General features: G+C 36.3%; 2 protein-coding genes across 5 annotated transcripts in view; one reads left to right on the top strand and one right to left on the bottom strand.

The window, feature by feature from the left end:
- The window catches only part of LOC149015547 (uncharacterized), a 72,613-nt gene extending 63,788 nt beyond the window's left edge, over window positions 1-8,825 (top strand). The window contains exons 29-39 of the mRNA XM_089155894.1: window positions 2,207-2,351; window positions 2,440-2,504; window positions 2,615-2,680; window positions 4,254-4,347; window positions 5,238-5,274; window positions 5,426-5,483; window positions 5,846-5,956; window positions 6,060-6,127; window positions 7,829-7,895; window positions 7,982-8,050; window positions 8,362-8,825. Coding sequence (XP_089012020.1) covers window positions 2,207-2,351; window positions 2,440-2,504; window positions 2,615-2,680; window positions 4,254-4,347; window positions 5,238-5,274; window positions 5,426-5,483; window positions 5,846-5,956; window positions 6,060-6,127; window positions 7,829-7,895; window positions 7,982-8,050; window positions 8,362-8,451 — 870 coding nt within the window. The 3' untranslated portion in view covers window positions 8,452-8,825. The remainder of the gene's footprint in view (window positions 1-2,206; window positions 2,352-2,439; window positions 2,505-2,614; window positions 2,681-4,253; window positions 4,348-5,237; window positions 5,275-5,425; window positions 5,484-5,845; window positions 5,957-6,059; window positions 6,128-7,828; window positions 7,896-7,981; window positions 8,051-8,361) is intronic.
- Window positions 8,826-14,874: 6,049 nt separating this feature from the next.
- LOC149015546 (protein NLP5-like) lies at window positions 14,875-21,633 on the bottom strand. 4 transcript variants are annotated; one of them, XM_089155891.1, is made up of 6 exons: window positions 21,080-21,633; window positions 20,363-20,542; window positions 19,461-20,278; window positions 18,136-18,183; window positions 17,028-18,024; window positions 14,875-16,463 (listed from the first exon to the last, which is right to left on the bottom strand). In XM_089155891.1, the coding sequence occupies exons 2-6, from the start codon at window positions 20,373-20,375 to the stop codon at window positions 15,586-15,588; spliced, it is 2,754 nt and encodes a 917-aa protein (XP_089012017.1). In that variant the 5' UTR covers window positions 20,376-20,542; window positions 21,080-21,633; the 3' UTR covers window positions 14,875-15,585. The 4 variants fall into 4 exon arrangements, with proteins under 4 accessions (XP_089012017.1, XP_089012016.1, XP_089012015.1 ...); XM_089155890.1 differs by having other exon boundaries at window positions 19,461-20,585; XM_089155889.1 differs by having other exon boundaries at window positions 19,461-20,542.
- Window positions 21,634-22,226: the final 593 nt, after the last annotated feature.

The following is a 22,226-nucleotide window of genomic DNA, read 5'->3' as shown; positions in this document are numbered from 1 at the left end:
TTAATAACGTATTCCAATTTAAAAATAGCATGTTGAAGCCTAATGATGACTACCTAGGACCTTGTTTGCAGAAAAACCAATTTTCTTCATTATTGTTTCGTCTTTTTCAGAATAGAAGCTTCATTTGCTACCAAAAAAAGATAGAATAGAAGCTTAATTATCATCAAGACAAATGAATGCATCAATATATGCCATATGGGATGATTAGAATATGATATTTTTCTTTTCCATAATACATGTTCATTTACAATCACAGCCAAAATTTCACTTAAAATGCCTTGAAACACCTCGACCGCCTCAAAAGCGCCTCGGAGGGCGCCTTGTCGACTCATTGCCTCAACTAGCCTAAACTGCTTCACATCGCCTCATCACCGTGACAACTATGGAAGAACTAGAGATGGGGGTGGAGGTTCGAATTTCCTATAGGGACAAGGGAGTAGTCAATCATAATATGGGCAGTTTTCTGACCATGGAAATGGTATGTGTCTGATTTGGATCTTGGGAAGTTTTGAAGGGGGAAAAAAAAGCGAAAGCTAGGGGTCATGACTTCATGTTTGAGGATTAGAAGAACAAGAATTGAGGTTGGGTATGATTCCACTTACCGTTGTTGAAGATCTTCCTGAGCAGCAGCTTGAATGATTAAAGATGTTCTTGGTAGGAAGAAAACAGTGGTAGAGAAGGAATCAGTTTTGGAATTTCAATCACATATGCACTGCTCAACAGCACCAAATCTCGTAGAAAAGTAATTATTTTCTCAAATCATCCCTTATTGATGAGGTATGTGTTACATATACATAGACCTTCCAAACTTTACTACTAATCACTCTAGAATACTCAGTATTGGGCTAGGCCCCAAACAAATCTGGGAATTCCCAAGATTATTCACTATTCAATCCTATTTATCTTAAATAAAAGTCCATTGTTTTTAACTATTAATCCCATGCACTAACATTTCCCCCACTTTACGTGAATATATTAGCCGCATTAAATCACAAGAATCATAAGCCCTATAGAACTCAACCATGGTCCAAAGGGAAGTCTTCTAAGGCCCAGTTGACCTAGGACAAGCATAACTGCATCAAGTGGATTTCAAGAGTAACCATTTATTGGGTGTTGACTCTAACCAATGGATTAATCTGGACATCCTTCAGCCGCAACAATGGCAACCGCAAAAGAGATGCACTTTTCTTGTTGTATTACAACTCACAAGGAATCTGTTGTGCATTTGTCTTTATATATATATATATATATATATATATATATAAGCAACAAATTTATTTATAGTGAAAAAGGATGATAAATTTCATTGGTCTGCAAGAAGTTCATTTGATTTGGTGTGGATGTGTAGCAAACTAGTTCCCACAAGCCAAAATGTCTAGATTGGGGATGAACTTTGGAGAGAACTTGGGTAATGATATATGGGGATGATCCCTATAGTTTGGGGCTGTCCTAGTGGTTAGATTGGTACTAATTGAGTATGGAATTTGGGATTTTTGGGGAGTACAAAAATAGAAAGCAAAAAAAAAAAGGGTTTGGATATTAGAAGATCAGAAGAAGAGTTGAGAGTGGGGATAGTTCAACGTACTGTTCAAAATATTCTTGAACATCAGCTTTGAGGAAAGATGTTCAGTTCAACATAGATTCCTATATTAAAAAGGAAAAGCCTGACCCAATTCTTAACTTATTAAGTAACCCAAACTGACAAGGAAATTGAAATAATAACAGAACTAGAGTCAGAACTGAAACTGGACTCAACTAAATTGATGAAATAAACCCCATTTTGTTAGGCCCATCAAATTGGCCCAACTATAGATTAAACCCATACGATTAAAAACCATATATATATATATATATATATATATATATATATATATATTCTAATTCTAGACAATTTCTCAGGAATGAAGTTCAATTTGGTGATGATTCTGCATCATACTGTTTTTGGTTTATCAAAGCGTAGGAAAAGAGTAATTTCGAGCATTTAACAGATAAGGTAAAACTGGGGTGGTTCTACTTGCAGCCGGAAATTGTTCCTGTATGAATTATATTGAGTTTGTAGCCTGTGTTGATAGTTTTATCTTCCTGTATTAGATCCTAAATTTTCATATGGGATGTGTTCATCATAAACTTTATCTCATTTCTCTAGATCAATGAAATAAAAAGATTCCTGTTTCTGACTGAGGGAAGTATTTGTTGATTGTTTCAGTGCTTCCTGCACTCAGACTTGCATAATGATCGCCCATCTACGGTACAATTTAGGGAGAAGCTTCCTTGGTTCCTCAATGCACTGCCATCTGCTGATTGTGCAAAGGGTGGACATGCGGCTTATACTAGCAGTGTGGATCTGAATGGTCTGTATGATCTTACTTGGTTAAAACTTATATATTTGACAGGATTTGTTTTAGTTCTTCATCTTAGCTTCTTAGATTTTATTATCAGGTTATGAAAGTGGAGTCATTCAAGCATCTGAATTCCGTACATACCATACACCACTGAATAAACAAGTATGACCTCCTCTGTCCCCTGCTTCCCATTACTGCAGTGTTGTTTTCCTGATGTTGGCAGCATGATTCATGTTTCTCATTTTAGCCTATCTGCTTCTGATATATTCCAGAGTGACTACGTGAACTCAATGCGTGCTGCACGAGAATTCAGCTCTATGGTTTCTGATTCTTTGCAGGTAACCATAAATGCTACTCATGGAGACTGCTTCCTCATGTTTTGTTGTCAGTCTATATTGTCATTGTGGATATGGTTGCAGAAGTGAAAATGAATAGGAGAATAATTGGTTTTCCTTTTCTTTTCCTATCTCTTTGGCTTCTAGTAAAGGGTTTTTCCTCAAATAGTTAAATTCCAAACCTGGTACCAAAGCCTTCCACACAGGCATAGTCTGGGGGTATTTTCCCTAGGCAATGTTACCCCAACATTTTTTGTTGAGAAGTAGTTATGATACCTTGACCTTAGGCTACAACTGTGGTCCAACGACCATTGTGCCACCCCCCCCCCCCCCCAAAAAAAAAAAAAAAATAAATAAAAAAAAAAATTGATAGCCACTATTCTGAATTACATATTGGACCATGAGAATTGTACTACATGCTGTTGCTTTTTGTGTCCTCAAAAATATGCACAACAGAGGCTGATAAGTGTACTAATACTTCATTTCATCTGTCAAATCAAAAAGCACTAGAAAAAATTTGTCCAAAATGTATTCAAGTAAAGAAATGTATTGCAAGAGAAGTCTTAGGAAGTAACCTATCAGTCTGAAATTGAAGGTTAACCAGAAAAAATGAAACAACACATCCAGTCTGTATCTTTTTCATTGTATCATTTTATTTATATTACTTATTTTTTTTATAGTGATATCACGTGAACAACGCACTAATTCCAAGAGGTTAACCAACATTTTAGACCTTGGAGTGGCAGATATACACACCACACAAGGAGTATCGTCACAGTACACCTCTCCTATTTTACTTTGGAGCCCTCCAGGAAATGTCCCAAGCCTTTGCACATGATCATATTAAGGACTAGAACTGCCTTCAGACTTATATCCCACCATTGGAATGTATACAATTTTAACTATTGATAATCCTGGGTGAAGCAATCCTTCCTTTCATGTGAGAATGAACTCCAATATGTGTTGAACTATTTATAGTCCCTGGAGAACAGTCCTTTCAACTTTTCAAGGTAGTTAGAAATGCATAAACCCTTCCTATCCATGATAATACATAGGCTTTTATGATGAACCTTTCTCTTTTGGTAATGGTTGATTGATGTGGGATTGTATACATCCACACCTCCTCAATTCTTTGCCTTTTTTGATAATATATGTCTAGAACCACCCAAGAACGTGGGTATTCCCTCCGATCTCCATTGATAAGACAAAGGAACAAAGTGAATGACAACCTAAGTAGAGAACCCTGCTTAACCCAGAAACTGCAAGGAAACTGATTTTTGTGAAAGTGGCCCTAATTTTTTATCCAATAAAGCCAAATTTTAAGAGGTGGATCAGAATGCCGAGAAAACTCAAGACAGGCAGCTACCTGGTGCATCCATACTTGCTCTAGAAAATACCTAATGAAGCTAGAAATGTTCATCTTTTTGAGAAACGGAGGTGTTAGATTTCATATTTGTTTTCCTTTGCAGATGTTTCAAGTAGTTTTAAGCATTGCCATTGAATCAACTTTCAGGCTGTGTAACTCTCTCATAGTCCCATGTACTTTCACTGAACTGAGATTACCTTACTGATGCAGATTGAGATCTTTCCATATTCAGTGTTCTATATCTTCTTTGAGCAATACTTGGACATATGGAGAACAGCGTTGATCAACCTGGCAATAGCTCTTGGTGTGTTCTCTATTTACTAAGCTTGCAGTTCTCATTATCCTAGTCAGTGATCTTTCTTTTTTTTGGGTGGGGATAAATAATTCATTACCAAAAAGAGGAGAAAAAATTAAGGGATGCAAACACTAGCCTGTTCAGGGGGTGGAGTGTTGTCTGTGATATCCCAGGAGAAGAATATGCCTGCTTCTTTGGGTGTCAATTCAACAGGAGGAGACAGAGGAAAGCTTGTTTTGTAATGTTAAAGTATGTGGTGCCACAAATCTGATGAAAGGATAATACACTCCATACAGATCTGGTGGATGGTGGCACTGAAGGCATATCTTATTACTGCATCACATATAGAAGATCCAGCAAGAAGTGTACAACAAAAGCTCTCCACCCCACCCCACCCCCTGTGGAGCAGAGAAGCCTATGATTTCTAGGCCCAACATTTTGTAATAAAATTATGGTTGTTATACCTGTGGGATTTGTAACTCAATGCTTCATGCCTAATTTTCACAAAGAAATATCTAGGAAAATGCAAGTTAATGATTGCCAGCTGCTTAGTTCATATAACCTAGCCATCTTTAACCAATATCTTTTCTTGCTGGGGCACAAAAGAAGACATATTTTGTTGTTCTGGCTTGCTAGTCATTGCTTGGGTTCTGGCATGCATTAACATTAGAAACATGGAGTGGTGGCGGTTGATGGTCGCTTCTGTTTTTCCTGGCTAGATGATTGTTTATAATCGGTATCCTAAATTTTATTTTGTCTTATATTTGACTATACTGCATGTATAGTTTTTTATAATTTATTTATGTATTATTATTATTATTATTATTATTATTTATTTATTTTTTTTTGGTACCTTCAATTGGATAACTGATTGAATCTTCTATTTGATGATCTAACAGCTGCTGTATTCATCGTTTGCCTGGTCGTCACATGCAGGTTGATATTATTTTTTCTTCTTGAGTTTTTTTGTTCTGGCTTCATGCTAGTCCATTCTTCTGAGATAACTAACAGGACATTGTGTGTCTCTTCTCTTTAATCACATGCAGTAATCTTAATTTGGTTTCTTATTCTCTATTACTTTATGCAGTGTATGGAGCTCAGCCATTATTTCGCTTGTGTTGGCAATGATAATTATAGATCTCATGGTATGTTTTTTTTCTAGTAGAGTAAAAGTCCTCGAATTTTTCCCTCTTCTGTTATTTTATTTTTTTAATCTTAAGGCATAGTGGTGCCATGTGAAGCCTTTATCAATGATATAGACCAGTCCCCAGAGTATTGTTTTGTGTCTCAGTGAGAAATTTAGATCCATTGAAGCTTTTATTGTCATTGATGGATGACACGTGTACAAATTTTTCCCTTACACATGTTAGGGTATGATTTTGTGTTGGAGACAAATATCATATATTTTCAAATATGCCTTAGGATTCCTTCTGAAATATCTTCTTTTTTGGCTTAAATTGAATTTCCTTTTCTCCCACATGTTTGTTTTACAAAAGGAACTTTGCAGGGTGTAATGGCGATTCTTAATATCCAAATGAATGCAATCTCTGTTGTGAACCTTATAATGTCAATTGGGATTGCTGTTGAGTTCTGTGTGCATATAACACATGCTTTCTCGGTCAGTATTAAGTTATGTTTACAGAATTTCCATTGGACCAATATGCCTTTTTAAAGAAATCTCGTGTCTTCTGTTAGTACAATTTGATGTTGCCTGAATGCAGGTCAGCCGTGGAGATAGGACTCAACGGACGAAGGAGGCCCTTGGTACGATGGGAGCTTCAGTCTTCAGGTTAAAGACTTACAGTATAATTCACTTGTTTTCATTCCCTCTCATAGCTAGCTATACAAAATCAGTGTTCAAACCATGGCTTCTGTTAGTTGCACTTTTAATAGGCCAGGAACCTGCAATTTTGGCTGATGAAACCCCCAGTATTGGATCTTGGTCCGCTGACCAGTCATTGTATGCGCACCAGTTAGTTGATGTGGAAATGGCACTTGGATAAAAACCAAAATATGGAAAAATACTTCTCCATTATAATTAATTTTTTCATGATACAATTGATAATGAAATATTAAGGAAAGGTAGATGATCTTAAGATTCAGAACGTTTAGCTTGCATACACATCTATGTCAATTACCCCCCCCCCCACACACACACACATTGTTCAACTTGAATACCAGGATTTTCCCTACGGCAAAGCATCTTCCAACATGTTCTTATAATTATTGTCCCATCAACAACACAATTTTGGGCTGATGAAGTGCAGGTTTCTTGTGTCAATCTGATGTATCGATAACTAGTAATGGTGAAATAACTTACTCTGAAGCCTTAGTGTTTGTAACTTGAACGGGCAGGGATTTTTCTAGATTTGACATCGAGTAATGACATTGCACCAGAGTCATACCTGATACTGTCTAGTGCTACTGCTAGGATGACATTGAGAACCAGGCTGGACTGGAAGGTGAACTAGATTAGATAAGAATAAGAGTTTTCTTTGTTTATTAGTATTAAAATTGAACCATGTGGAAAATCCGCCAGTTTTCACTGAGAACAGTCTCATGTGAACTTTTATTCCCCTAGTACTCTGGCAAATGACTTGATCCTGGAGTTTTTTAAGGACTAAATTTTCCTTCACCCATAGAGGACTATTTACCCACCATACTTGGGTTCACAAAGCCTTTTAATGTTTTAGTATGTTTCAAAATGCCCTCCAAGTATCCATTCCCTCCCTCTCATGCCCCTTCATGAATGGGATCCCGTTCATCATGGGTGGAGGATGTCACTGTCCATATTTTAATGACTAGATGTTCTCTTTACAGATTTTGCAGCTCTGGAGTATAATTACCCACCCCCTGTTTCCTCTTAAAGCCTCATCAATCCCCAGCCTTAGGCCTCGGCCTCCATATATGACCAGCTGACTGTCTTAAGGATCTCAGTGACTGTGTTGACTAGACCCTTATACATAAATGGAATTTCCATATCTACAGGATATAATTCCAGTCCTGACAACATATACAACATTAATCCTTCTGGTATATGAATTTCACATGCCCTTGTCTTTTTCCACTTTAGTTTTGTCTTTTTCCCCTGTGTGGCTCTTAATGATGGCATAAGTTTTTTCCCCAGCATATTTTTCTGTCATCCTCACAAAACTTGATGCTGAAACTTAATAGGTAATAGAACTTGCATTGAAATTGAATGGGAAACGTGTGCAAGTATTGAAAAAATATCCTGTTTCCACCACATTCGATGTGGTATGCTACAAGGAGAAAAATGATATTTTGACCCCCATCTCATGTAGCTCACTTATGTTGAAAGGAGAGATGATAATTAGCAATGTTTAGTGCAACTGACTGCCAGATTTGATTTCAAGCTCTATTAATTCTGTCAATTTGAATGACCCCCTTCTTCCCTTACGCTGATTTTAACTTCCTTCCATGAGATTGCATAAATAACGTATTTCTGTGTTTCTGTTTCCTTTTCATGTAGTGGAATCACACTCACAAAGCTGGTTGGAGTAATTGTCCTCTGTTTCGCGAGATCGGAAGTTTTTGTGGTCTCTGATACAACTTTTACTGCACTTTAGTCTAAATTATGTGGACCTATCACTTTCTATTCTTCTCTAATCCTTTTCTTTTGCAGGTTTATTACTTCCAAATGTACCTGGCACTAGTCTTGCTTGGGTTCTTGCATGGACTTGTGTTTTTGCCTGTAAGTTGTTTTACTCCCCCTATGAATATTGCCTGAGCTTAGGATCAGCTTTAGTCTACATTGGAGGGCCCTATGAGAGGAGGACCTGCAATGCGTGCAGCCCTTGTAGATAGCACGATTTATAATAAATTTGTTTTTTCTCTTTTTTTAATTTTATTTTTGTGGGGTTGGGGTGGTTGGTTCATTATGTTTGCTGATTCCAATATAAAGCATGTAATTCATTGTCTGCAAACCTCAACTACGTGACCCAATCAAACTTGCCTCGAGTACCAGGGGCTTAACTATTTCTGTATGGCTTGTGGGTGTTGCAGGTGCTATTGAGCATTTGTGGTCCACCTTCAAGATCTGTGGTAGTCGAGAAGCAATCTGAAGATCGGCCATCAACTTCTTCAGAGATTTAGGTGATGGGCACAGAACGGATACCCCATGGGAAAAGAGAGAGGTGGGTTGTGTTGGTGAGGAAGGTAATGTGCAAAAGTGAATTGTGAAGTTGGGAGGTTCTTTTGTGTCTTAAGTTTATGTATAGCCGCCAGCCCTAGAAATACTTTATAAAGCTGTTGGATCTGTAAATTAGAATAATGGTGCATTTTAGGGTTATTAACTGATGAATTAATTGTAAGGACCCTGTATAGGAGGAATCACACCGCCAAAGTTGCAACTCTAGCTTCTGCTCGAGAGCGGGGTGGATGTTGGAATTTCGGCATTTCCCTTTTTCTTAGTTTTTTTTTTTTAGGTTGTGATTTGATTATCAATAAAATGACTTCATCAATTACGTTATGTACATTGACTTGCATCAATTTTGAAGGTCTGTTGAAGGATCTGGCATTAACACGCTAGAATATGAACTTTGTATATAAAATGTATTGGTTGCTTGATGGCAAACAGAAGTGTATGAACTTAAACTAGTTTGTATACTCTGATTGATAATGGAGGGGCGTGGATTGGTTGTGTTATGGGTAAACCAAAGATTACCGGTTCGTGCCGAGTCAACCGGTGGTCAAAGTGTGATGTAAAGTTGAACTATGAGTTATGTGGTGGAGACTTAATTGTGATCATCAATCTAGAGATAAGCATCTGACGGTCTAGTCGAGATCTGAACAGTAAGAAAACCCTATAAATACAAGGAGGACAGGGGCAAGAGGTGAGGCACTTCATTTTATACAAACTCACTTGCAACTTTCCCACTCTTTAGTTTTTTGAACCTAGGGTTTTCAAGAACTCTGGTTCTCTCACGATCAATGCTCAAATGACTTGATCATCAGAGATAGATCGCCAATTAAGCAGATTGATCCCGTTTCTAACTTTGTTCTTCAGATTATTTGTAGGCCAACAAAGATCCAATCAATTTAGACCAGAACAATCTAGTTTGGAATGATTGAATCTGGTGAGGAAGAAGGAAACCATGATCATATGGTTCAAAACAAATACTATTCTGAGGAACATATGGAACACAGGGTAGCGCTAATCTTGCTTTTTGGTCTCTTGGTGATATTTTTCTAGAAAGTGACTGGTGAGACAAACCGAGGGTTGTTTCTCCATCATACCATAAGTGGGTTATATATATGTTTCATTCTTTTCACTCTTTTTTATATTGCAAACAAAAGGATTTTTCTTCTTGATAATTTTGAAAAAAAATTCCAACCAACAAAGATACAGTTCATTAGACGACCCAATGTTTAGAAAAACATTTTTGTTTCTTACTTGTCCAGACTTGAGTCTGTTACTTGCAATTTGACTATATGAAATAATGTGTTTTGCATATAATTTAAAAATAAGGTGATGGTTGCCCTGATTCTAATGAGTAAGAATTTTGACCTAAGACATTAGTCTTATCAACTGAACGAATCCCTCGAAGTTACTTGTAAACTTCTCGAGGTTTAGTGTGCTAAATGTTTCTTTCTGATGGTTGCAAGTGCTGAAACTAATGATTCTCTCTAGAACCCAGATTAACGAGAATTTTATAATTCAAGGGCTAGAAACAGAAAATTTTACTCATCCGAGTGAGATTTTAAAAGTTGAGCTAGGAACCTCTTTCTTGCCTAATAGCAGTTCTCGTTTTAGGTTGTCCCAACCATAATAACTCGAATGTAGTTTCATCAAATCCCAGTTTAAATCAATGTTATCTATTTTTCCCAACTCGTATCTAAAAATTTACTTCTTTCATAAAACTTATTTGTTTCCAAGCCAAGCCAACCCAACTCTATTGTCCATCTTCCATTAAGTTCTCATGCATATTCATCCGTTACAGACTTACAGCTATTAACAGAGGGAGAAACATGGTGATGAGGGTGAGGGGAACAGGTAAGACATTATTACTGAGTTCCCTTGCAGGACCCAGCTTCACTTCTTGCTGACATGCATAGTCTCTTCATGAACATATATGTTCCCGATTTCCAATGGAGAGTAGCAGTTTCTGAAGTTCCAAGCGAATTTCCATCATTGGGTCACTGAGCAGAGAAACCATTTTTGTCGAAATAACTGGAGTTCCATTTTCATGATAAGTCTAACTTTGTGGTGGCAACTGCCAACTAAGTTTACTCGATGACTCAACTAATGCATGCATGCATGTAATATTGTATGCTTGGATTAATTGTTTGTATTTAAGAGTTCATTTTATCTTTCTTAATTTCCTATGTACCTCAACCATGCAAATGGTTCATTTGATGTGAATGGACATTCATTTTCCTAGGTAAAATTTTAGGTGTTTGGTTGAAAAAAGAACAAAAAAATTAAGAAAAACAAGAAAAATCCATTCTTTCTTTGTTTCAGTACTGTTGCCCCCTCCCTCTCCCCCTCCTCCCTGAGGTCTTTTTTTTTTTTTTTTTAATTAATTTTCCTGTCCTTCTTCTTTTCTTTCAATTGTGATATTTAGTTCTTATTATTAATTTGTCGAATTAGTTGAATTGAACCAGGTGATGGATTTAAGTTTGATAAACATGGAAGAGCAAGCCTAAAAAATGACTTCTTATCTACTCACACAGATAGATTCTGCCTTACTTGATTGATTTAATGTTTTGTGTGCTCAATGGGATTAAATTTACAAAAGACTATAATAAATGATCTACAATTGGTATGAGAAGATTTATATATAATTTTTCAAAAGAAAATCCTTTTATTGAAAGGTAATGCCGAACGTAATCAATAAAAAAAAAAAACTATTTTAAGGATTAGTTATCAAAAGATTTTTATATTAAATCAGCAATGAAACTCATTTTGGATTAGAAGATGTATGAAAACCCAAGTTTAAGTGGGATTTGAAAATCTCGCATTATACTAAAGATGAGCTAGACCTAAATATTAAAAGCACTTAATCACAATTTGAAACGGAAAAAAATAAAAGCAACAACATTTTATTGTCAATCATCTCCAATTAGATTTGAATCACATATAATCATAGGTATAATCGATAAAATGCATAATCTTACCTATTGTTAATTTTGAATCTACTTATACACAAAAACAATAAGTGAAAAAGCAATAAAAACTGTAAGCTAAATTTTATTTTTTTTTGGAATATTAAAAAAAAACTAGAACAAATAAAACTAAACATATCTGAGCCTGTGTTTATATTTACATGAAATACTTATCAGACAAAGATGACAAATTCGAAGAATCAGGAGGAAGAAAACCACCCCTTGAAAGATAATTAAAATAAATAAATAATAAAAGAGAGAGAATAAAGTCAAGATTTTTATAAAAATGATCCTCACTAACTTCTAAAATTCTGATGTACTCAGATAGGATTTGATGACCTTGCTTTAGTATGATTAAAACTGAAACCCATAAAGAAAGTATTTGGTTGGTTGCTACACCTTGATCTGCTGTAACCTTAGAGTTGTTGCTGAGTGATTATGTGCTTGAGCTGATATCTCAACTTCCAAGAGTCTTTATAGAAGTGAATTATTCAAGGTCTTTCATAGAAACTACTGAACTGCTTCATCACACAACCAGAAAATCACTTTCTAAGTTGCTAACTTTATCTTCTACCCAAAAAAGATAAAAAAAAAATTCAGTAGTTCTGAAATTGATTGATTAGGTCGTCAATACTCAACTCAAGCAACATGCTGAAACAATATGGTTACTCTCATGCTGGACCATTAAAACACTATCAACTTGGCGCACCAGTGCTAACATAAATTTTAACAGAGAAAGTGTTGCTCAACACATTAACAATGAAACCTATGGTGGCCAAACCAGTGACTTCAACAACAATAACCAACCATAGGAGAGCTCATTCATTGTAGCTCATAATAAAACTAAAATTTGAATGTAAAAATGTTAGAAATCATAAACAAAAGCTCTTCGAACATGTAATCTAAATTATCAAAAATAAAAAATTACAAAAAAGTATCATAGGTAAACTAAAAATAAAATTCATAAAAGTATAAAATGATTTAAGTTAAGCTTGCAAAATGATCAAATAGTCAATAATTCATAGTATTGCTTTGAATATGAATAAATCCGCACTCCATAATTTTGTATTGAGCTATGAAGGTCATCCACTGCTTTGGTGATGAAAATTGAAAAACATACACAATGTTTCAAATTTCCAATCAACAATAAATTAAAAGAAATCACCAACAAGTGTTGGTGTCACCATTAAATGATGAAAAGTTTTATTGTATCTTTACTATAGTCCTTACCTTTAGATGAAAAATAGAAAACAATGTAATATCATATTTCAATTCAAATTGGTAACTATGATGTCTTCATTGAAGTCTAAAGATATTAACAATGTAAAAGCTTAAATAATCCAATTTGTAACACATATTACGTATAAGTAGAATAATTAAGTTAAAAAAATTAATTATTGGGTATAATCTTCTCAAGGTCATTTAGGTTTTCTTCAATAATGTAAGATAATGGTGTTTGCAGTAACTAATATTGTTTACACACCAAAGCTTCTACAAGCCCGGATGTTAATGAGTTATAAAATTTATATAAAATCCGACCTCTAGTGCAAAAAGATGATTCTGAAATTACAGTTGAAACAGGAATTGGAAAAATGTCTAGAGCCATTTTACTAAGAAATGGAAATCTTGAATGATTAACCTTCCACCAATTCAAGATGTTAAAATTATTTAAGGGCTGGTACAAGGATCAAACGAATCTAGACTACGGCATTATGGTTGGTGGAGAACGGATCCCAACTTTTGGGTTGGGTCGGCTTTGACGTCCCCCTCGGTGCTTCGTTGGTTTTTATTTTCACCATTTACAATAGTCTTCAATAAATTATGATCCAACTCGGTTCCCATTTGTAAACTCACTTTGTTTTTCATTTTTTTAAAGAATCTTGTTTTGAATATTTATTGCAAAATTATTTGGAATATCACTAAATTTATAAGTTAAAGCAGCTTCAATTGCATTAAAGTCAATTCAAATGATTGGTAAAAGTAATAAAGTTGATTCATGACATTCTTAATTTTTCCAACCTTCATTTCCACTTCAAGTCTTTATTAGGGAAAAATAGGATAATTTTGTCTAATAAAATATTTGTTAAATTTAACTATTACTTTCAATACATTAATTTATTCCTAAAATTTAGCTACTATTTCTAATGCACCTGATGGACAACTTTGCCCTCAGTAAAAAAGGTAAAATTATGTAGTTTTAAATAATAATATTATGTGAAGTCTTTATAAGAAAGAAATAGAATAATTTTTTCCAATGAAAAATTTTCACGAACTTTACAATTAGGTCCATTTCTTTAGCCACCATTTAGTTGATAACTTATACATCTATTGCATTTTCAAAATTCCCTACCATCCTTTTTTTTCTCGTGCCCGTTTGATAGGGTAAAGAGCAACATGATTTACTTTTAAATACATATTTCAACTTTTTCTCAATAAGAAGATTTAGTAAGGATAAATAGGTCTATCTTTACTTTTAAACAAAAAGTTATATATTTTGTTCTTTTTTGGTGGTAACCAAAAGATATACGTTTATCCAAAAAAAAAAAAAAAAAAAATACATACATACATACATACATACATACATACATGCATACATGAATATATGAATACATGCATACATACATACATATATGCATGCATCCATGCATACATGCATGCATGCATGCATCCATCCATACATACATGCCTGCATACGTACATGCATACATGCATACACACATGTGGGGAAGGAATAGATGTTTTTTTTTAATAAAGGTAACACTGGGCACTAGAGATTTGAACAAGTTACCATGGAATTTAGATGGGAGGCATTCCCTACTCCCCCCATGCCATCACCCATGCCCTACTCTGCCCTACGCCCATACCTCCACCCTACTTTACCCTACGAGTCTAGATCCTCTACACTCAGCCTGCCCTTACACTCAAGAACTGGGGGATAATAGGCCTAAAGGATGGAAAGGAGGGAGAAGTTGTGTAGAGACGAAAGTTCAACCCCAAGACCTCATTGAACTTATTGCTTCTAGATAAAAGGCTAGCATTGTGCCATTAGCACATCCACAATGGTTTTGTCTACTCGTGAATGTTGCTTTCCAATACTGATTAACCAAAGATTTGTGATGTCAATGACAATTTCACTAGAGAAACAAGTCCCAAAACAAACTCATGAGAAAATGTTGGACTATGAATGCTTTAGAAACTAATGAGAAGCCCTCTACCTGAGAATTGGACTGTGTACAATTTCTTATATATATGGCAGGACCTACAAAAGGTTTTGAAGACTATACAAACTACTGGTCTGATCTCTTCTATCAACAAATCCCCAGGCCTAACAGCAAGGACTAGTGGTGAACTTAGAACATGTAAAAATTGTGAGTTACACACACACACAGAGTATATGAAACGGTACAATCAATTCACCAACTTTTCACTTTCTTTGGATCACCATTTCACTTTGACTTGAAATAGAATCAGCGGCAATAGGTCTTCAATCAAATTTACATATCATCCTTCTATACATGAGGCAACATTCAATCAAATTTACAAAAGCATCTCAAGAATTAAGCCACAACAAACCTACAAAACAAGTCAAGTTGCTAATCTTTGTTTTCTCAAAACTTTTTGGCTAGAAGATAAGTTTTTGTATAACAGTGGTCATGTGATCATGTGACCATCTTATGACAAGATTTCTGTGACAAGTTATTTACCCATTCGATAGAATGAGTTTCACGGTGGGTCTGGGGAATCAAATTATCCTCATACATCAACCTCTTATCAAACTAAAGAAACTCTTCTTTGCAAACATTGTATTACGTAATCAGCTTCAGATTCAATGCACTTTATGCTTCCAAGAATACCATATAGCACCACCCATCAACAAAAGGATTCTTGTAACTAGTGTTGCATCTCATTCATGCCCTTTAAAAAAGTACACTACACCCCACCCTCAATGCCTCAACACAAGATGAGGATGGTTTCAATAATCACAAAGCTTCACCTGAACCTGTCCCATATCTAAAATCCAGTTATATAGCAATGCAGCTTTCATGACACCTAGAAACATAGACTTTTTCCCCTAGTCAATCATTGTAACCTCTATGAAATGAGGCAAAGGCTTGGGGTGGTTCACAGAAGAGTCAATGATTGGATGGTAGTACCCAGTGAAGTCCCCAAATTTGCATTACTTTGATTGACAGAAAGTTTGATGGTGCGGATCCGAAATGATCTGTATACATCTAGACACTCCTCCAAATCAGCATCACATGTTAACAAGACCCACTCTGAGTCATCATCCAAGTACTTGAGATCAATTCTATTCATATCATCTATTTTAAGCCGCCTTGCAACTTCTTGTTGTAGATCCTTGAAGCGCCAACTGGATTGCATGCTAAACCGGATTTTCTCTTCCCCGTACAAGACTTTTACTCTAAAAGCATTGTCATCTCGTGATGCATGGGTACTATTCTTCAGCAAGGGGGTTAGACTCTCAAGACTAGGATGCTCACTAGGCAATTTTTCAGTCCTTGAAGTTGCTAGAACCCTTAGTTCTTGGCTCTGTAAATGCAATTCGGCATCACGGCATGCATTATTCAATACACTAGTGCTTTCAGCCCCTGAAGCCATTTCACTACCAGTATTATGGGAATTCTGAGACTGGTATGTTGTCCCATGGCTGGAACCAGATGTTCGACTACATGAAGAGGAAGGGGATTTCGGATTAGGAGGTTGAGGGTTGACTACTCCATTGGGTTGTGTGTTTATTGGATTTGGATTATCAGTTGTCTTTAATGTGGAAAATGGACTTATAACAGTTAAATTTGGGGAAGTCAAGTCTGGGAAGTTTGCATAAAAGGAACCAATTTGAAAAGCACCTTCTGCACCCTGGACTGAGTCGATCACAACTTGAAGCTTTCTCAGAGAATGCCCCACCTTCTTGATCTTTCGAGATGGCCATCTGGCAATCCCATGTTGCCTGCATATCCTTTTCAGGGTAGTGGGGCACACTGCAATAGAAAAGACACCGGTAATTAGCAATCCAAAAACCTGGTCTCACCAAAGTTAGACTAAAAAATTGAAACTCCTCCAACTTTCTAATATGCAAGAAATGCCCTGCCCTCAGAATGTTATGTGACGACAACTTGTTATTGATCTTGGTAATTCAGAAACTGACGTATTCCTCTCCTTAAAAGCAACTATAACTCTTATGAGAGGCAATTGACCAAGTATGGGTGGGTTTGATTAATGTAGAAGTCAATAATGTCCAGTGAAGAATAGTAAATAATACTCAAGAACATAATATGCAACACACAACATGCAACATGCAACATGCAACATGCAATGAAATAAGTATATCCTTGTTTTACAAATACCTAAAAAGGCAAATATCTGGCAACAATTCCAGACAATTCTAGTCATTATTAACAAAAATTTGCTCCAACTCTCACAAAATTTTGCAAGAGTAGGAAGATTGGCTGGTTGCTTTTGAATACATCAATTAGAAGAAGCTCCCAAACATGGAACACAATATATAGAAAGGTTTTGGGAAAGAAAAAATGCATATAACTTACCACCAATATTCTTGGCAGCATCCTTTAAGCTCCCTGCGAAATACTGACGAAGAACTTGCAAGCTAATTGTCTTCTCAGCCTTGGTTCGCCTCTTTTCTCCTGATTTTCCTAAGCCTGAGAGGTTACCCCGTCGAAAAGAAGAATCCCCAACACATTGAGAACCATCTTTGGGTCTAGAATCGAGATGGTGTTGCTTAGATAACATTTTTCCTTCTTGTAATTCCAAACCAAGGTCATCCCAATGAGATGTAACCTTGAATTCTTCAGTCGGCTTCTCTTTTTGTAGGTCAAAAGGAACAGTTTCACTCTTTTGTTGGCCCCCCATGAATTGTGAAATCCAGGATGGTTCTTCATGAGGAGACCCTTTAGTGTTAGTATCCAACTTTGGCAATTCTAAATTAACTTTCCCCTTGGAAGAACCCACTTCACCAAGATGGTGAACAGTTTCTTCTTTAAGCTCCTTTCCTGTGAGAACCCGTAAGCTGCAACAGACCCTTTGTATAACCATGGACAAGGAATTAAGCATCACATTTTGTTCTTCAGGATCTTGGCAAGCAATAGGTAAGAAGAACTCCAAAACATAATCAGTACTTCCAGTGTAGATACTACGAAGACGGATTGCAACAGCAGCCCGTAGCTGAAACATCCTTGCATAGTGTGTGAGAGGGTATTCTGCCTTACTATGAGTAGTTATATCAGCAGAGAAGCATGGTTGGTTTGTAGTGAAAGCTTTTCCAGCCACACCTTGACCTCTAAACAGATGATGCTCAGAGCAAGCCTCATGAAAACCTAAAAAATTTTGATCAGCTACATAGCAAGCTGAATCCTCCGTGGAAACACAATCAGCGAAGTTCTCATCAGAGTGTCGGCAACCTACTTTGCCTTGTTGGATGCATGGAACCCAAGTCTGAGCCAAGGGTAATCCATATGTATCACAAAGAGTTCTTAGGACATCTCGAATCTCAGGTAATACAACTTCATATGATTTGCTATGCATCTGACATTAATTAAAATTTAAGGGAAACAAGAAGAGAAAAAAAATGAATGTAAGAAACTTGAAATGGTGAACTTAAATGGCTTTGAGTTGCTAAACTTTGCATCCATTTACCTGTTCATGGGAAGAACTTGGAACTTCAGAACTCCTAAGATTAACAGCCTGCAAATATTTTGTTTTAGAAGAAATTATCAGAAGAAATGAAATCATCTTTCCAAAAAAATAACTTGGGTCACAAGCATTACACTAGGTAAAAGACAAGGGAAGCAAACAGAGAGGGGGACGGGGAATTAAATCAATATTATGTTTTAAAAAAAAAAGAGCATCTCAAAGCATGATGGTTTTGTTGTTGCAGAGTCTGGGAGAAGCAAATACATAGCCTTACCCTGAGCTTTGTAGGAGAGGCTGTTAACAATCTTTAAACACACAACCAGTAGGTTGCGTGTAGGTACACCTAATCAATATTATGTTTCCAAAAATATTTTCGAAGGAAAACAAATACATTGACAACTGAAAAATGAAGAACAAAATCATGCCCAAAGAATTACAATTAAAAAAGAATAGTTTACAATAACCACTACATGATACGAACATGCAAATGAAAATGGTAAAATGTTAATGTCACAAAGGATTGTGATTACACAAAACCTTATGAGTAGATTACTCCCAACTATTCTGCCATGTGGAAAGGCGACATGGCCTTTCCAATGGTTGGATATAGGGGACATGCTCTAGATTAGCCATATATCAAATTTAAATGCCCTCATTTATTGGCATGAATATAGTGTATGTCCATGAAAAAAATACTATTACTCTAACCACACCATGCAATCTCCCAATGCTTGAGCAAGAAAAGATAGTTTTGATAGGAAAAATCATGAAAATGGATGGCTCAGATCTTTTGGGAACTTCTTCATTAACTGCCTAGCACAACAGAAATAGAAAATATTGCAGACAGAGAAACATAACAGATAAATTAAGAAGGGAAAAAAGAAACAGAATACCATTTGTTGTTTCATTATCTGACAGGAAAATATTAGGAGAAAAAGGGTCATGATTTTGATATTTCAAGCAAACCTTATTTTTGAAGGAAATCTAAGTTAATGAGCCTTTCCTCTGGTAAGGTATTCAACTTTGCCTCTCATATTCCATACATATATGAGCAGACAAAAGTTGTCAAGAAAAATAACTCTACAACATAAAGATGCTCTGTTAATCATGGAATATTGCAGTGAGCTACCCAAATCTTGCCTTAAAATTGAAACTTGCTAGCATTTATCAATCAATGAAATTGGATGGTTTAGAAAATAGGAACCCACCCACCAACACTCACAGTCAGAATGATTTTAACATCATCAGGGACACTCTGAATTTCCAAAAAAAAGTGTTCATTCAAAAGCTGTTTCAAAGATAATAATGAAATGCAGAAACCACCATACCTCAAGAGCTTTGCGGATGATTTCAAGCTCAGGGCGATAATGGATCTTCTGGGTTGTCATCACAACCTCAACAACACCTAAACAACGATTGCTGTTTCGTTCAAAAACAGGAAGGCCAAGGGTCCCTTTGACATCATATTTGTAGGCATGATTAACTCGAGGGTACTCATCACTGCGGAAGAATCGAACATCAGGTGCCCACTCTGGAACTTTCCCCAAGAAAACCCAGCTGGGCAGGCCTACCATCACATCCGAATTCTTCTCTGCCGAGAATTGGAAGTGCATGGAGACATTCCTGTAATCTGCAAGCTTTGAATTATTAGACTGGAGAGAGAACGGTTGGTCATGAGTTCGAAGCACATTTCTTGTTCCTATCCTTATAGGAACCCATACTTGAATAAGCATATCATCTTTTGTTACCTCCCTTATGTATTCAAGAGCTCGCTTTAATCTCTCTTTCACAGAAGAACAAGGAAGTGTATTCATCCTTGGACTTATCCACAATCTCCTAACCAGTTCAGAGCTTCCTGGCAGTGGAAGTTGTTGTAAGTGGCCAAAGCCTTCAGCAATTTCAACCGTTTTCTGATTTCGAGATTGGGTTACAACAACAGGCCCAGCTGGGGATGGATTTTCAGGTAAAATGGAAGCTTTGGTTTCTTCTTCTTCATCATCTTTTTCAGAAGAATTTGGATTAAAACGGTCAAGGTTGAAGTCCGAAGCAGGCAAAAAATATGGAGAGTCAAATAGAGCAGCAGAGGTAGAAGGGCCTGGTTGAGGCAGGAAGTTTGATCCTTCAGTGGTCTCTAACCAGCAACCACCTAACAACAGTTCATCCATGAGATCAAAATCTGGTACAGTTCCAGCTGGGAAAGTCTCCAACATAGAATCAGATTGAAAAGTACCAGTATCGTCCATGATAATGATTAATCTTCAATTTTCAAAAACCCATCAACACAAAAAAGGCTCTATTGTATCCCAATTAGCAAATTTCAGGAACCAGTGTAGAGAAGATTGCAAAAGATGAAGAATAAAAAGAGGAACTTCCACAGAGGATTCGTCTCTCCAGTCTTCAAAATTCCAATCTGTCCGAGTTGCAGAAACATCGTCAACAAAAATCTTTAGGAACTGCAATCAAAGAAACATTTCAATAGAAAGCTCCAAAGACGACTTGAAAACAGTTATAAAACTTAAGAACAAAACAAAAGCTCTCGATTGATTTTGTGAAAATGGGTTTGTTCTTTCTCGATTCACAAACTCAATATTCGTCAACTTTAAAACATTTAAATCATTAAAGAACAAGAATTCCCTCAATTAGCATCAAATCCGTCAGAGGGCCGTAAACATAGGATTCATATCGCCAAGCATCAAACGGAAAAAGGAAATAAAAAGTACACTAAAAGAAGCAAGAATCATAAAAAGAACCAACTTTCCGCAGATTCTTCTAAGGCCGTGTTCCTTTCCTTATTCTCTAGAATTGGATGTAAACATGGAGTCAAGAAAATGAAAACCCAACATGCGTAGGAAAAAAGAAAGTAGAAAAAAACAAAAACTCGTCCCAGTTTCAAAACCAAAAATCTCAAAACGTAAGGAAAAGAAAACAGAAGGAATTAAGGACTCACTTTTGTTAAAAATCACTAGCAGGGTGGGTATCTCCTCAAAACCCAAAAATTGCCTGAGAAGCAAGAACACCAGATACAACCCTCAAAATTTTCTGTGTTCTACACTTCTATAGTAGTCTCTGCAAGTCTGTCCGTGATAAAAGAACAACATCCTCTCAAACAGAAGAGGTTTTTTCTTATTGCTGTTATTTTCTGCCTATTGTTTCAGGCTACTGTGAGATTAATCTTCTTCGACATAGAAACCCAAAATCCTTTTTGATCCTGGAACATCTCTATATCTCTTTCAGATTCTCAGGTGATGAAGTCAACTGCTGCAGCAGTCGTTATGAGAGCACCCAGAAAAAAACAGAAGCAGCTCTCTCTCTCTCTCTCTTGGTTTTTCAGGTTTCTTTGTTGGGATTAGGATTTTGAAATGGTATATCAATAATTCTTACCAAAAAGGAGAGAGAACAATAATGAAACCTCATAGCATATGTTCTAAACAGGATGTCTTATAGTGGATAGAAAGGGAAGTCTGAAAGAGAATCACCCCCGACTTAGCTGAGGCAAGCTGAGGTGAGCTGAGAAGGATATGAGAGATGACAATGGTGGGTTGGTTCTATTTGTATAGAATTGCATCCAAAACTTTGTCCTTTATTTTAAAAGTAAAGTTTGATTCGATGAGCTGCTGGAGATTCTTTGGCAGTTAAAAACCACAATCGTCTAACCACACTGAAAGATTCTCATGAGCACATCTCAACAATACTCCCACCCAGTTAAAATATTATAACTTTTAAATCAAACCCAATAAAAGCATATAGTGCTTCTATAGTTTTATAAACCCGTTTGACTGTTGAGATGAGTTCTATAATCCAGAGAGGTACTATTTAATTCAAAAACCCATTTGACTGTTGAGAGGAGTTCTAGATTCCAGACTCCAGAGAGAGAGAGAGAGAGAGAGAGAGAGTTCTATACATCACCCTGACCCACGCTTGTTTAAATAAACAAAATGGACTTTTAGGTTCCTTCTTTGATGATGATGATGATGATGCATTTTGAGAAAGAGGTACCTTACTGAGAGAATAACACTGTCGCCAAGAAAGGAAGAATGGGAATCCAAATAAAATAGCTCAGAGGTTTAAAACCTTCTGGTCCCCTCATATCTCAT

Source organism: Hakea prostrata, chromosome 5 (assembly GCF_041222555.1).
Source record: "Hakea prostrata isolate BN-2017 chromosome 5, UWA_Hpros_2, whole genome shotgun sequence".
Taxonomy (NCBI): domain Eukaryota; kingdom Viridiplantae; phylum Streptophyta; class Magnoliopsida; order Proteales; family Proteaceae; genus Hakea; species Hakea prostrata.
Note: the sequence above shows the minus strand (reverse complement) of the source record. Positions and strands in the feature narration are given on the sequence as shown.

Bases quoted from the DNA above. Each gene is read 5' to 3' on its own strand.
- LOC149015546 (XM_089155890.1), bottom strand. From the start codon at position 20,375: ATGGACGATACTGGTACTTTTCAATCTGATTCTATGTTGGAGACTTTC. The intron at 18,184-19,460 runs GTATGGTGGTTT...AAATATTTGCAG, and splicing joins TCATCCGCAAAGCTCTTGAG to GCTGTTAATCTTAGGAGTTC. The intron at 18,025-18,135 runs GTAAATGGATGC...AATTAATGTCAG, and splicing joins CAAGTTCTTCCCATGAACAG to ATGCATAGCAAATCATATGA.